We start from the raw sequence: 15,434 nt of genomic DNA on the forward strand, positions 1-15,434 counted from the left end.
CGTTCTTCCCTGCCTTACCTGTTCTCCCTGAAATATCCTTTCTACCGAATAAAGAGTTAAATCCTATAAGGCTGGACGTAACATTATTGTAGAAGAATTATTATCTATATTTAAATTTTTAAATAAAATTTCATTATGTCATGGCAGAACATGCTGCATTTCTGCTATGTTTCTGCTATCATATGGTTTGTTCGCGTCGCCATGCCCCGACATGATCCTACTCACTCCAATGCATTCTAATAGGTTGGCGTCATCGGAATCAACGTATTGGAGTGCGTTGGGGTGAATAGGAGCATGTCGGAGCATGTGACGCGAACAGACCCATAATGTGCTTTCAAATAAGTTTTATTTCTGCTGACATTCTGCTGTTACATTGTCACAGCAGGTTATGTGCAATCTTAATATGCATTCAGCTGACAGATTGTGCTAGCATACAATGGTTGAAATTTGCTATATACATGCTGACAAACTCTGCTTAATTTTTGCTACATATTTGCCATTACATTATGACGCATACTGTGCTCGACTTTTGTTACGATTTTGACGATGAACTGAAATGGCATGTTTTGCTAAAATATTAATAGCATTCTGTCGATATAATATGTAGCACATAAATCACACAATGTGCTCTGTCCGATTTTGTTATTTAGGTTGTTTGTTAACAGAACAAAATAGAGCAACAAAATTAATTGCGATAAAAACGTAAGTTCCTAAACACAATCAAGATTAAATCATGTATGTTATCGCTAATGTATAACATATAACAACATATAATGACATATAACAATATTACACGCACGCACGCACGCACGCACGCACGCACGCACGCACGCACGCACGCACGCACGCACGCACGCACGCACGCACGCACGCACGCACGCACGCACGCACGCACGCACGCACGCACGCACGCACGCACGCACGCACGCACGCACGCACGCACGCACGCACGCACGCACGCACGCACGCACGCACGCACGCACGCACGCACGCACGCACGCACGCACGCACGCACGCACGCACGCACGCACGCACGCACGCACGCACGCACGCACGCACGCACGCACACACAGGGTGAATTTTAATGGATGTCCCGGCTTTTTACCATTAGAGATTTACCTACGATAACTTACCGACTGTATCTCTAAAGATTCGCACGGTCCATAGGTGACAGCTCTGTGGGGCGGCGGCAAATTAAAAAGTATTTCAATATTTTATATTAGAAAAAACTGATATCTACACATATTTTGCCAATAACGTAAAACATTAACATGCCCAAGAATAAATTTGTACATATCTATTATAAAATTTAATTGTGACATTGTAAAATACAATATGTCAATGTTACAAATGCTAATTATAACAAATTTAAAATTAAAATGATATTTTTCACGTATTTGCAATTTTTTTTACTTATGAGTTTAAACTTTTGACAGTGAAAATGCACAATTATCTCATATGTTACATTTTATTTCTATAAAACGGTGTAGTGAAAACAATTGAAACTTGGCAGATATTTTCATCTATTTATATACTAAATGTACAAAAAAGTTCAAAACACTGGTACTATTCTATATTTTTTTAGTTGTTTTATCATGATTTTACATGGTATCTTTTTTCATCTTATGGAAAAAGACGATCTTGACGGATAAAACAGCTAAAAAAATATACAAGAAATAGTACCAGTGTTTTGAACTTTTTTGTATATTTAGTATATAAATAGATGAAAATATTTGCCAAGTTTCAATTGTTTTCACTACACCATTTTAAAGAAATAAAATATAACTTGAGATAATTGTGCATTTTTACTGTCAAAAGTTTAAACTCATAAGTGAAAAAAATCACAAATACGTGAAAAATACCTTTGTAAGAGTAAAAATAAGACTCCAACCATCGTTCAAGTTTCTTACATCTAGATTTACTATGCGTTAGACAGATATTTAAGTATTTCAAATATCATGCACTTTTGTCTAAGATTTATGTCAGGGGTTACAATCTCGTATTGTTCTTCGATTACCGGCATTTGCAGCGCCATCACATTCTTACAGGGCCTAGATGAGAACTAAAATCCTACCCGGCTGATAAAAAATATGCAAAAGAACGATTTATCTGCAATAATAGAAATATATATATATATATATTTTTTTAAGGAATATATGTTTTTTTAAGGAATAATATTAAACATATTGTTTAGTAATTAATTTTATTCATATTAAATTTTTATTTATTTATCTTTGTACATAAAACCAATATTTACGTGGTAACAATAAATATTTTTTACATTTATTTACATTTAGCAATATTTTTTGTCTGAAAATCTTTATCTGTAACAGAAATATATTACATATGGTTAAATATATATTGTTTAGTAACTGTCTTATTGTTATAAAAGTTTCATTTCCTTATTTTTACTTTTCCGATATTTTAGTGATATCCTCTGTGTTTGATAATACATATAATTTGTATTTAAGTCGTCTTGTACGTTTCCTCAAAGAATTTTATTAATAAATTTGTACCACTCCAATATAAATTGCTGTGCAAAACTATTAAGCAGATTATTTTGTATTTCAATACAATGAAATTTGGGAAAAATTTCGGTAAAATGTTGTATAAGTTTTTTATTTACTTTTGTCTCGTACAAAAACTAGGAAATCGCATTTCAGCAATTTCTGTGGCATACTTTAATATCTCTGTTGTGTTATTGTCCTGTAGTAATGCAATACATTGAGTGCATTTCATTGTCATTTTCTTTTTAACTATATCTATTGTTTTATGTGTATCAAAATTAATATGTATTGATGAGGTGTTTGGAATAGCGGCTTCATCACATTTGACATTTGCTTCTGTCTCTTCAACATCTGTCATTTTAATTTGTCCTGCTTCAAATAAGGATAATAATGGTTGTAAATTCTTTATTTTCTTCGCAATTTGCTGACATAGAATGCCTTGATGTAAGATTACAAGTGAGTATTGCTTTAAAAGCTATTCCAAATAAATATAGTGTAGGATTAATATTTCTGTGTCTATGATCTCTTATCTGGCTAAACAAATTTTCAAGTGGATTTTGATTTAAATATTTCAAATTTAAGGATTTAAAGCCATACTTTTGGAGCATCTCTCATAAAAGTTTTGCACCTTGTATTGTTCGTATCCGATTTGTTAAACATTTAGGTTTATTTCTGTTTAGAAATTTATGGGTTTTTGCATCAACAAATTCCATTTGTTTTAGTTCGTGCAATGCTTCTTGTCAAAATTTTAAATGTCTGCCACTATTTTGCGTAATAATACCAGATAACCCTTGTCCAGTCTTTCCATTGAAAGAATCAAACAATTTGTCGAATAAAAATATAACATCTGCTGTTGTAGCAGCATCTTTAGACAAATTTATTGTACCATGTTGAGTCTTTACAATACCTGTAATAAAAATTTACATTTTAACATGTTTTTATAATATGTGGAGCTGATTAATTTATTATAAAAAATAAATATTTTCTTACCTTCATTAAAAGTCAATAATATATCAATAAAATTTGCCATACTATGGCTTAAAACTTGTACTGCATATTTTACCTTCATCTTAGGTATTAAATGCGGTAAAATATGACGATCGGTTATTTTTGAACGCTGGCGTTGCCGCAGAAAAGAATATTTATCTATTTCATACGCCATTTTAATATAATTCCAGGATGCATACTGAGGATTGTGAGCATTTTTATTAATAAGTAAGTCTTTGTCTAATAAATTGTTACGAATGCTTTTTTGAAGATGCACATAATCAAACAAAGGTACAATACGTTGTTGCCCGATATAAAATACATTTTCCAGTGCTTGTGTATCTAAACAAAGAAATAGTATAGTATTACATTGTAATTATTAATGTGCGTGCGTGCGTGCGTGCGTGCGTGCGTGTGTGTGTGTGTGTGTGTGTGAGTACTTACTGCATTTATCTTGTCTGAAATATCGTGCATGTGTTTCTTTAATTAAATTATTTATTGCTGCAATATTTGTTCCTCTTTGATCACAAACTGTTGCTATTGGTTTCAAATTACATCTGTGAAGATGTTTAATCCATTCTTTTATCTCTCTTGTAAGTTAAGTAGTATTAGTTGAACTATTGCAAAATCCATATCCAATAGGCATACGGCGACCAGATGATAAACATCTAATATGAAAAAGAATGGCTTGATCGGCAAATTTTCTCGTTCGAGTTGTTCACCAATCTTCGAAGCCGATAATTTTGTCGTTTTTGACATCATATGTTAGAGCAGGTTGCCATTTCATCCCAAGCAAGTATTACATACTGTTCCTTTGACGCCATCTTATTTGCAGTTAAAGTAAGATATTTTAAGATTATATTATTATAACCACTATTAATAGAAATTTGCTGTAGCTGTTTATTTAAAGTTGTATAGGAAAGACATAATAAATACTTGGATAGGTAATTATAACAAGAACGAGATCTGCGATACATTCCAAGACAAAACATTTTATCATTTATAGTATATCGTCTTGCCTAGACAAAAGTAACAAAAATAGGAAAAAATTGTTGAAGATATGAACAAATTATAATTAAAATGAATATATAATTAAAATAAACAGAATATTATTGTAATTGGAATTGTAGTTATGTGTATTATTAGATTACAGTAAATACAAATATCAATACTGGATAAATTATTTTGTATGGGAATGGTATATCTAATTTATAGTAATGTATAAATGTAAAATAAAACATCCCACCAAACACCAAGTTACATGTAACGTACCTGTTAGTTGTAATTTCCCACTCAACAATGTAATTATAATATAACACGTGTGTTATATTGCAATTATATTATTGAGTGGGAAATTACAACTAACAAGCACGTTACATGTAACTTTGTGTTTGCTGGGATGTTTTCTGTTAAATTTAGATATAATATAATTATTAAATATAATTATTGAAGTTACCCAGGTAGCAAGGTGACGTCTAATTGACGGCATTTTTTGGTCATTTTATGACGAACCAGACGTCATAATGTCGAGATAAAATGACGTCTAAATGTCGTAAAACTGACGTACATTTGTCTCATCTTAACGACGTCATATATTGACGTCAAAAATACGTCATTATTTTCATATTATTGACGTCATTTTCAAGAAGCTAGTATCGTACATTTGACGGTATTTTATTGTTATTTTTATGAAAAAACATAGGTTTTTAGGTTACATTTAATAAAGACGACATTTTAACGTCATTTTTATGACTATCCCAGGTAGTAAAAGCCGTTATTTTGACGTTTTAGAAAATATTTCGAGTACATGTCCTATATATGCAGTACTTGCATTATGAAAATATCGAAATAACATAATTATAATGTAAAAAAAAATCTACGTTGTTTCTCAACAAGCATCACGACCCACCACACCATAGTCACGTTTGGAATTGCCTAACTTCCGCGGTCACCCATCCAACTCTGAACCGCCGTCGACGTTGCTTGACTTCGAAGATCGTACGCTACTTAGCCCTTTGTGATGATCCATGAACACTTGATGATCATGAATACATATTTGTTATAGATCAGTTCAATAGATGCGAGAAACATGAAACTTGTAGTTAACTAATATTTTTATAAATAAATATAAATTTACAGTTTTTTTCCTGATTTTTACATATGCAAAATAACATGTGGAATAACTTATAGAAATATGTTTTTGCTCTATTCTTTTGATAAAGCTAAATTATACCTCAGACAAAACGCAATATTTCTAAAATATTTATAAAATATTTATAATATTTATTTAAATATTTTATAAATACTTTTGTGGTCTTAGATTTGACAAATCATAAAGATTTATCATAAATATTATAAAAATATTTATGAAATATTTATAAATATTTACAAAATATTACTTATACAAATCTTTATCTTTTATTTATCATAAATATTATATAAAATATTTAATTTATATTTTAATATGTTGAATAAAGATTTTTTTTTCGTATATATAAAATATGTGTAAAATATTTATATAATATTTTGAAAAAATAAATATTAATAAATATTAATAAATATTTATCATAAATATTATGTGCTGCCTGGGATGATTCTAAAATATTGATAGTATTAATTATATAAAATATTATATTAATTTTAATAATGTTGTTTATTAACCAATCTTTAAATAATGATAGTTATAGGTAGCAAGGTGTCGTCCACTAGACCTCAATAATTTGTCATTTGAGGTCAAATCGTCAATTATTACAAAGAATTATAGTTAACGTCAGTAATTAGTCACTAATAAAATCTTATTAATACGTCGTAAAATGATCAATTAACTGACGTTATTAATTAGTCAAGAATATGACGTCGGAAATACGTTGTAGGATGGATAAATGACTGACGTAATTAATAAGTCAAAAAATGACGTTACTATTACGTCTTAATTTGGTAACATGACGTCTGCGACCTTAAATGACGAATTATTGACGTCGTATTAACGTCACCTTGCTACCTGGATATATGTATTGTATTTATATTATCAGTTAACTTTTTATTAGTTATCCAACCCTGTATAAGGTTAATGTAAAAAATACAATTTAATAATGATTGATATAAATAACATATTCAATAATTATATATTCAATAACATGTTCAATAATTATAGAGAAAATGAAAAAATATTGAATAAGTTGTTTCGAATCTTACCTTTGGTGGAATATCATTATTTCTTACTATCATATTGATAAATTGTTCTCGTACATCTATAGTTTTATCTATTTTATTACTTGATTTGTTTAATACTATTCTATTTATATCCTTCTGTTGTTTCAATTTATTTAGGATTCTCTTCATATAGCTTTTTTCTTTTTGTAACTTAATTGTTCTCTCGTACAATTGTTTTGCTTTTGGACATAAATATTTTTTCGCGTTATTTCTCCAAGATTAGGTCTGTTTCGGAATTGAGAACTGTAAGAACTTTTTTGCTTCTTTAAATGTTCAATTTTGTGATCTTCTTCGCATGGATTTTGAGTCACCTGTTCTTTGCACAGATCTTGGGTAACTTGTCCTCCTTCACATGGATTTTGAGTCACCTGTTCTTTGCACAGATCTTGGGTAACTCGTCTTTCTTCACATGAATTTTGAGTCACCTGTTCTTTGCACAGATTTTGGGTAACTCGTCCTCCTTCATATGGATTTTGAGTCACCTGTTCTTCGCATAGAATTTGAGTAACTTGTCCTTCGCATGGTGATAAATCAGATAATGAATCATTTGTCATAAATGGAACAGCAAACCGACTCAATCTACGAATTTTTATTCCGCTATAATCACTATCGTGAAAATGCTTGTAACAAACGCGTAATTTATGTATTTCAGTTTTATCATGTGCCTTTAGCGTCAAATTTTGCAGCCACGTGTTTCGCATCTCCAAGTTCGTTGGAAACACATTAAAAGGTGTAGTGCCTGTGGATGAACATCCACGTATGCAACACGCTCGCACCATTTTAATAATTAGCACTAATTTTACTTATTTTTACTCTTCAATTTATTATTCTCTACACAGCCTGAATTACCGAATCAGTTCTTTATGCAATATGGTGGACTATTTAGTTCTCATCTAGACCCTGTAAGAATGTGATGGCGCTGCAAACGCCGGTAATCGAAGAACAATAGGAGACTGTAACTCCTGATTTATGTCCGATACATTCTTAAAATTGGCTCGTTTTCACCTCTGTAAAATTTAATCTTTTTTTTTTTTAATTTACGAGGTGGGAATGCATTTACGCATACCCTCGCCGCCGATGACTCACGGGCGAGGGTTATGTGGGACTCACGAGTTTGTGAGCGGGAAGGCTAAGTCCTTCCCGTTCGCATGCAATACCCGTACTCCCCACTAAACCCACCTCGGATGGCCGTTACTGCGTGCTATGGAGGGCCCCCAAGAATCGCTATCCAGCATAATTGCCAGAGGGCCCCCCCACGCAGGCGCGCCACTAGACGACGCGCGCGTCGCTCCGGGGGAGCGGAGCGAACGTCTCCCAAATAGGAGAGTCCCACCCTCCCGGTCGGTCCGTTTGATCCAGACCGCAGCAGCTCCCAATTCGGGGCAGGGGGGAGAGACCGGTTGTTCGTCTCCCCCACGACCACTACCCCTCTGTCCCCTTCTCTCCACGACGTGCGGAGGAGAAAGACGGGGAACCGATGTTAGAGCGGTCTCCCAAAATATTACACTCGTCGAGGGGGCGAGGGGCAGGAGCGAACGGCGCCCCAAGTAGCTCCCGCCCTCCCGACAGCCCGCGCGACTAACAGCCATTTGGGGGAGGAGGCCCCATGCCCAAGTCTCACGGGCGGGCTCCCAGCCGGCGGATGTTGTAAGTGCCCGATGGGAGGGTCGCGCCACACTAGCGTCCCTCCGGGCCAACCTCCTCGCCGCTCACTCGCTTGAGCGGCTAGGGCGCGCCATCGGCGCGCCCGTTCCTCTTCTTCCCCATCCGGGGGGTGTCCCCGCTTAAACCCGGCCGCCCGCCGCAGGCCCGAACGGGGCCGAGGGGGCGGGCGCTGTAAAATCTAACCTAACCTAACCTAATGCGCCTTTAATGGAACCAAAGAGGGTGGTGTGGAAGACCACTATTATTTTTTTTAATTTTAAATTTGTTATAATTAGCATTTATAACATTGATATAATGTATTTTACAATTTCACAATTAAATTTTATAATAGATGTATACAAATTTATTCTTGGGCATGTTAATATTTTACGTTATTGGCAAAATGTGTGTAGATATTGTTGTGTGTAGAAATGTGTGTACATTAGTTTTTTCTAATATAAAATATTGAAATACTTCTTAACTTGCCGCCGCCCCACAGAGCTGTCAACTATGGACCGTCCAAATTTGAAAAGATACAGTCGGTAAGTTATCGTCGGTAATAAATCTTTGATGGTAAAAGGCTGGGACATCCATTAAAATTCACCCTGTATATGTATATATATATACATATACAGGGTGAATTTTCATGGATGTCCCGGCTTTCATCATATATAATATGTCAACCGGACCCTCCCCTCCTTCCATTACAAAAAAAAATCTTAACAATTTCTGCTAGTAACCAAAATGTAGCTTATAACTTTCGGAAGCACTGTGGCGTTTAAAAAAATCCAACATGGCGGCTCTAGTACAGCGGCTGGAAACTGTACACACGAAAAAATTTCACTTATATGTGATTTTATCGTTCGAATCATGACGAACTTTTACAGAAGAAGCATTTTCAAGGGTATTCAAGGGTGCCCTCTCGAAATCTGGCATCAATTTTTTATTTCATAGATCCCTAAAGGTTGGAAATAAGAGTGGAAGGCGTGATTTCACGATTTTTCAAGTTTTTTGTTATTAATCAAAGAAACAAAAAGTTTCTATTACAAATTTCAACTAGTTCTCGGAAAATCCATACGTACTCTATTTCCTCAGAGTGAGAATTAGGGGTAGGGGAATTTAAAAAAAAATGATGTGGTAATGCAGGTACAGAGCGTGTGATATATCATTCTCGACGTTTTTCTGCATGCTTATATCGAATTTGGTTATAAAATATATGACCATATCTTGTTACCTCGCATTCAGTTTTGTAAAATTCAAAATGGCAGATCCAAGATGGCGGACAAGAAAGTGAAAGAGGCTTCAATCTTCATAAAACTTAAAATGTAAGGGTTTCCGGGATCGCTGATTACGAATCTGGTATTACTTTTCCAAAATTCAAAATGGCGGATCTAAGATAGCAGATAAGAAAGTGATAACAGAAAATTTGAAAAATCGTGAAATCACGCTTTCCACGCAGTGTGTACACAGTTTCCAGTCGCAATATTGGGGCTGTCATATTGGATTTTTCAAAACGCAAATGCTTTCAAAAGTTAAGTTACATTTTGGTCTATAGGAGGCTATAGGAGAGAAAGATTCTCGGGAAAAACGTCTTATCGCGATCTGGCAGTGCGCGCAGTAAGGCGATGGGGGAATAGCGGGCGGCAATAGTGAAGCAGCGACCGCGAAAGTAAACATGTGCGGAGTGGGCATAGATTTACTAGAATAGACTGGTCATGAAGGTAGTGGGGGTATCCGTCACTGAGAAAAGAATAACTGTTGTTAAGATAAGTTGCTATCTCTTTCTAATGCAAAATAGTGGGGAAAGCATACCCAGGTAGCAAACACAAGTCATTTTGACGTCAAATTTTGGTCAATCTTTGACTATTATTGACGTCACTAATTGATGTCTTAATGACGTTAAAATGACGGTCTAATGTCATACACTGTTGACGTCACAATAAAGACGACATTTTAACGTCATTTTTATGACTATCCTTAGTAGTAAAAGTCGCCGTTATTTTGACGTTTTAGAAAATATTTCAGGTACATGTTCTATAAATGCAGCACTTGCATTGTGAAAATATTGAAATAACATAATTATAATGTAAAAAAAAATAAATTTACGTTGTTTTTCAACAAGCATCGTTATCCCCACCACACCATAGTCACATCTGGCATTGCCTAACTTCTGCGGTTACCCATCCAACTCCGAACCGCCGTCGACATTGCTTGACTTCGAAGATCGTACGCAATCTAGCACTTCGCGATGATCCATGAACACTTGATGCTCATGAATACATATTCGTTATAGATCAGTTCAATAGATGTCAGAAACATGAAACGTATAGTTAAATAATATTTATAAATAAATATAAATCTACAGTTTTTTTACTGATTTTTACATATGCGAAATAACATGTGGAATAACTTATAAAAATATGTTTTTGTTCTGTTCTTTTGATAAAGCTAAATTATATCCCAGACAGCATATAATATTTATAAAATATTTATAAAATATTTATAATATTTATTTGAATATTTTATAAATATTTATTCAAATATTTTATAAATATTTTTGTGGTCTTAGATTTGACAGATTATAAAGATTTATCATAAATATTATAAAAATATTTATAAATATTTACAAAATATTGTACAAATCTTTATTTTTTATTTACCATAAATATTGTATAAAATATTTAGTCTATATTAATATTTAGTCTATTTTAATAATATGTTGAATAAAGATTTTTTTTCATGTACTATATATAAAATGTGTATAAAATATTTAAATAATATTTTAAAATAAATATTAAAAAATATTTCTAAATATTTATCATAAATATTGTGTGCTGTCTAATTATAAATATAGAGATTAATGGTGATTAGTATATACAGGGTGAATTTTAATGGCTCTCAACAATGGATCCCAACATTTTATCATGAGAGATGGAATTACCGACTGCAATCTTAGTACACGCATGTCGACATATGTATGTGTAAATGCCGTACATGTGTGTACTAAGATTGCAGTTGGTAATTCCATCTCTCATGGTAAAAAGTTGGGACAGCCATTAAAATTCACCCTGTGTAGTCTTTGGAATCAATAGATTTTTTTATGTTTGTTTATATGTTTATATGTTGGATTATGTTCATACAAATTAATAAAAAATAAACGCATAAAATTCAAATTATTATATTTGCTAACCGAGAAGCAGAATCGAATTAATACGTCATAATAAAGTCACGGAATGACGGCGAGAAATAGGACCAAAATATTACATCATAAAGACATTGTTAAATAACATTAATATGCCGTCATTTAAATGTCATGGTCGCATTTTGGTCATAGAACGTCATTTGTACCAATATGACAAAAATTTGACGTCAAAACATAGAGCTTGTATTAATGGAGGGGCCATTGCTATATGCCGGAGTCCGCGTGGGGAAAATCGACAGAGACATGAATATATTTTCATATATTCTGTCTCTTTTCGTGTTGGACATCCCCACCACTCCGTTTTCTAGAAGGAAAGAAGCGCACATACGACAGGTACGAGCCTACCTAAGTAGGAATACTAGGGGGGTTCTAACCCGGGAGCTCTGAGGGGATGCGGGTGTGCGGGGGAACTTGTGGGTGCGGGGGGTGTTACGGCGGGGAGGGGTGACGTCACCTGGGGCTCCGGGAAGAACCGCTTATCAGAAGTAAACTGATATCAGATGTAAACTATTTTGCGGTGCCTTTGAAAAAAACTTGATATGTTCTTGAAAAACTTGATATGTTTTTATAAGGGGTATTGATATCAAAAAATGCTACTTTTTACTCCCTCCCTGTTTTGGGTGTTAGATGGGGGGGGGGGCAACGTTGCATTAAACATGTTGCAACATGTTTCGCGATAACGTGATTGGCTCTCGATGATCACGTGATCAAGCTAAAACGTTGGCAACGCTGTAATTTTATTGGGTGTGATGAGTGCTCCAGTTGAGACAAAGGATTAAAAAATTTGTGGAGGGGTGTACAATATAAGAAGAGTTCTGACAATGGTACCACATCACTCGCGTGTTACAAGACGGACAGCAAAACCTCCTCGACAACGTTGCTTCTCAGTCGGTGGAAGACAAACTTCAAAAGCTTCCCGAAACGTACAGCATGAACTATTACGTTCCGATCCAACAGAACGAGGCGTATGATAAACCGTAAGTATTTCTTATAATTTTTAAAATTTTCTTCATATTAATATCTTATATTTTTCTATAGCGAGCTATATTCTTTTTACAGAGCATTATCGCAGCCGCGTTATACTCCATGCATCTTGGGTAGGAGATACGCCTTGATTACCACAGCATATAAATACTTGGATATTGGAATCGGCCTATATCGTGGGACCTATATCCTATGTGGAAATACTGCTTGGCGACAAGGGCAATCAGATAATTTTGCCATACGCAACATGGAAAACGTTTATAGATCGACGGGTGGATATTGAACGATTTGTGCAGTCAACTTATTTTGACTGCACAACGATTTGTACAGTATCTTCAAGATTTGCAGTTTGCGATCTGATTATAAAACTTGTAAAAATGCGCGATGAAAATATTATAAAGTTGGTGTTGCATGATAATTGCATGTACATGAAGCCGTCAACCTTACTGTTCCTGTATGAACTTGAAGATTGTGTTGATTATGTATGTCGTCAATTAGATCAACATACGTACAGCGTGAGCAATAAATATAGGAAGTTTATTACTATTTTGCGTCAAAATCATATCACTAATAAAAGCGACGCTATAAAGTTATTACGCGAAAAATATGATAAAACATGTCTCGTAGAGTGTGAGCTAATTGCTTACGCTTTTGATAATATTGTGTATGATGCTTTATATGACAAGTAAAATGTGTAAAGAAAACCAGTCTTGTAAACTGTGAGCTAATTACGTTGTGAATCATATTGTACGTTATGCTTTATATAACAAAATAAATGTATAAAAATGATATTGTTAGAATTATTTTTTTCTATATAGTTTTAAGTTAAAAATTATTGTATAAATAAAACGAGATGGGAAAAAAGGGAAATATGAGGGGGTAAAAGAATGTAAAAAATGGATACGATATTTTTTTTTATTCTTAGACCACCAATTAAACAGCTTAAATAAATTTTGTAAAGCACAGTTGTTCACATGATTCTGACATCGTAAAGTGTACATAATGTCCAACTTGTTTAGAGGTTCTATGTCTTCGTAATGCGTCTCGATATTCTCGACGTAAGCTTCCTGTCTCGCCTCGTTCAGAAGCAAATCACGCAACCATTCTCGTTTCTCACATCCCTTGACGTACACGAGAATTTCATCATCGGTTGCAGTTGTACCCATCACCGCCTTTGTAATCAAACTCCTAGCCATGCTGTGCGGAATTAATCCATCCTCCCATGATATTCCATAATGATTCACTTTCAACCATGCCACCTGACATCTTTCTGCCTTGGTAAGGTATTCCCATGGATAAGTGGGTGTAAACAAGTAGTGGGTGAGTTCAAATCCATCTTTGAGAGAGGCAAATTTCTTAACGATAAATTTTCCTCCAACGATGAAACCTTGCAGGTCTACGATCGTTGGTGCAGACATGACTGTTGTTATCAAGAAGACTGTGATTGACTTCGATGCGTCGTAGAGTTATATATTGTCTTATCTCCCTCTCCTTTAATGTACAACGTTGTTAGGTGATTTTGCGCACAACGTTTGTCAACGGGTTGTACTGAACCACGCGGTCGTGTATGATGAGGCAGTACGCGGTGGTATTCGTCGACACATTCTCTTTGCATTCAAATTCTATGCGCACGTCCGCGGTTGCGCTCTTGACCGATTCGTTCTGTCGAGAGCAATCGATGATTACGAATGGACCGTTAAGTAGAAAAGTTGAAGTGGTGAGGTTCGGCTCGAGATACTCGTATCCATAATAACCCTTGCAGAAACGCGCGTACATGTCATACAGAATCGCCCATTTATTTTTATCGAAATCCAAGTTCATATCGTCGTATGGATAACATTCCGAGTTCAGATACAGTTTCACGTTTGTCAATTTGCAATGATCGAATCGGCTTGGATCCTCGGACACAATGTTCTTTCGACCCGTCTGCAGAGCAAAGATAACATATCGTGGTTTCTCGAGCTGAGTAGCGGTCTTGATGGCCCACGAATGCTTAGTTGTTTCCTGCAATAGTGGAAACTTGTACAGATCCCATGAACGAAAAGCCATGCTCAGGTACCGTCCGCTCTCCAGAGTACGCAGCATCAACAACTTATGTATCTCATTCAGCAGTACGTGAGGCATGCGCCATTGTATCTTGAATATATCAATCGTGGGTTCCAACTCCGAACTTCCCATCAGACTGTTGTTATCGTTACGCGCGCGTATTAAAATTAACTCGTGACGAGCGTTGATCACCACGCGTCTGTAATCCTCGCAAAACCCCAACAACATGTTGAGTGGTACGCAAAAATTAAAGTATCCATTCACGTCCCAACCCGAAATCCATCCGGCGTTTCTCAGAATCACGTTTTTGTCTGACGACACCGTTGCATAGTTTTTCAGTGTGCTGGTTATTCCAACATTTCTGTTGCGATCAATTTCTACACCGTCGAGTTCGTATCGAATCTCATCGAACATGAACGCGACACAATTATTTCCCAGTACCACCAAAAATTCCTCGGCTGGTTTGTTTATTGTCACTTTTCCCTCGATGTATAGAAAACTTTCGAACGGCAATGTGTACAGATCCTGTTGGTGTATGGGTATTCGTATTTCGTCGCTGTGCCCGAACGTTGTGTTGGCAAACGGATTGTACGTATGAGTCTCGATCTTGACGATGCGCTCATCGAAGATCGGCTCGTCTCCGATGTTTAGAATGTCAGTCAGTTAGACGTTTCGCACTGCGAATCCCAGAGATTGTAAAAATTTAACGTTTGACGCGTTGAGCTTCTTTTTCTCGGGACAACAGGATGATTGAATATTATTAAACGTTGTCGCAAGAATATCGGATGACTGTTGGAATGTTGGCACTGGTGTGGAGATAACGTTATCTTTCGCGCGCTGCGATGTGTTTA

At 35.2% G+C, this 15,434-nt stretch overlaps 1 protein-coding gene across 1 annotated transcript; it reads right to left on the reverse strand.

Annotated features, from left to right (window-relative positions):
* Positions 1–14,046: 14,046 nt before the first annotated feature.
* On the reverse strand, positions 14,047–14,997 carry LOC118646914. The gene has a single exon (XM_036290861.1). The coding sequence runs from the start codon at positions 14,995–14,997 to the stop codon at positions 14,047–14,049; it is 951 nt and encodes a 316-aa protein (XP_036146754.1).
* Between the last annotated feature and the right edge of the window lie 437 nt (positions 14,998–15,434).

This window comes from Monomorium pharaonis, chromosome 8 (genome assembly GCF_013373865.1).
Source record: "Monomorium pharaonis isolate MP-MQ-018 chromosome 8, ASM1337386v2, whole genome shotgun sequence".
Classification (NCBI taxonomy): Eukaryota; Metazoa; Arthropoda; class Insecta; order Hymenoptera; family Formicidae; genus Monomorium; species Monomorium pharaonis.

What these genes read in the sequence shown, in the direction of transcription:
- LOC118646914 (XM_036290861.1), bottom strand. Translation starts at nt 14,997, where the DNA reads ATGTTCGATGAGATTCGATACGAACTCGACGGTGTAGAAATTGATCGC.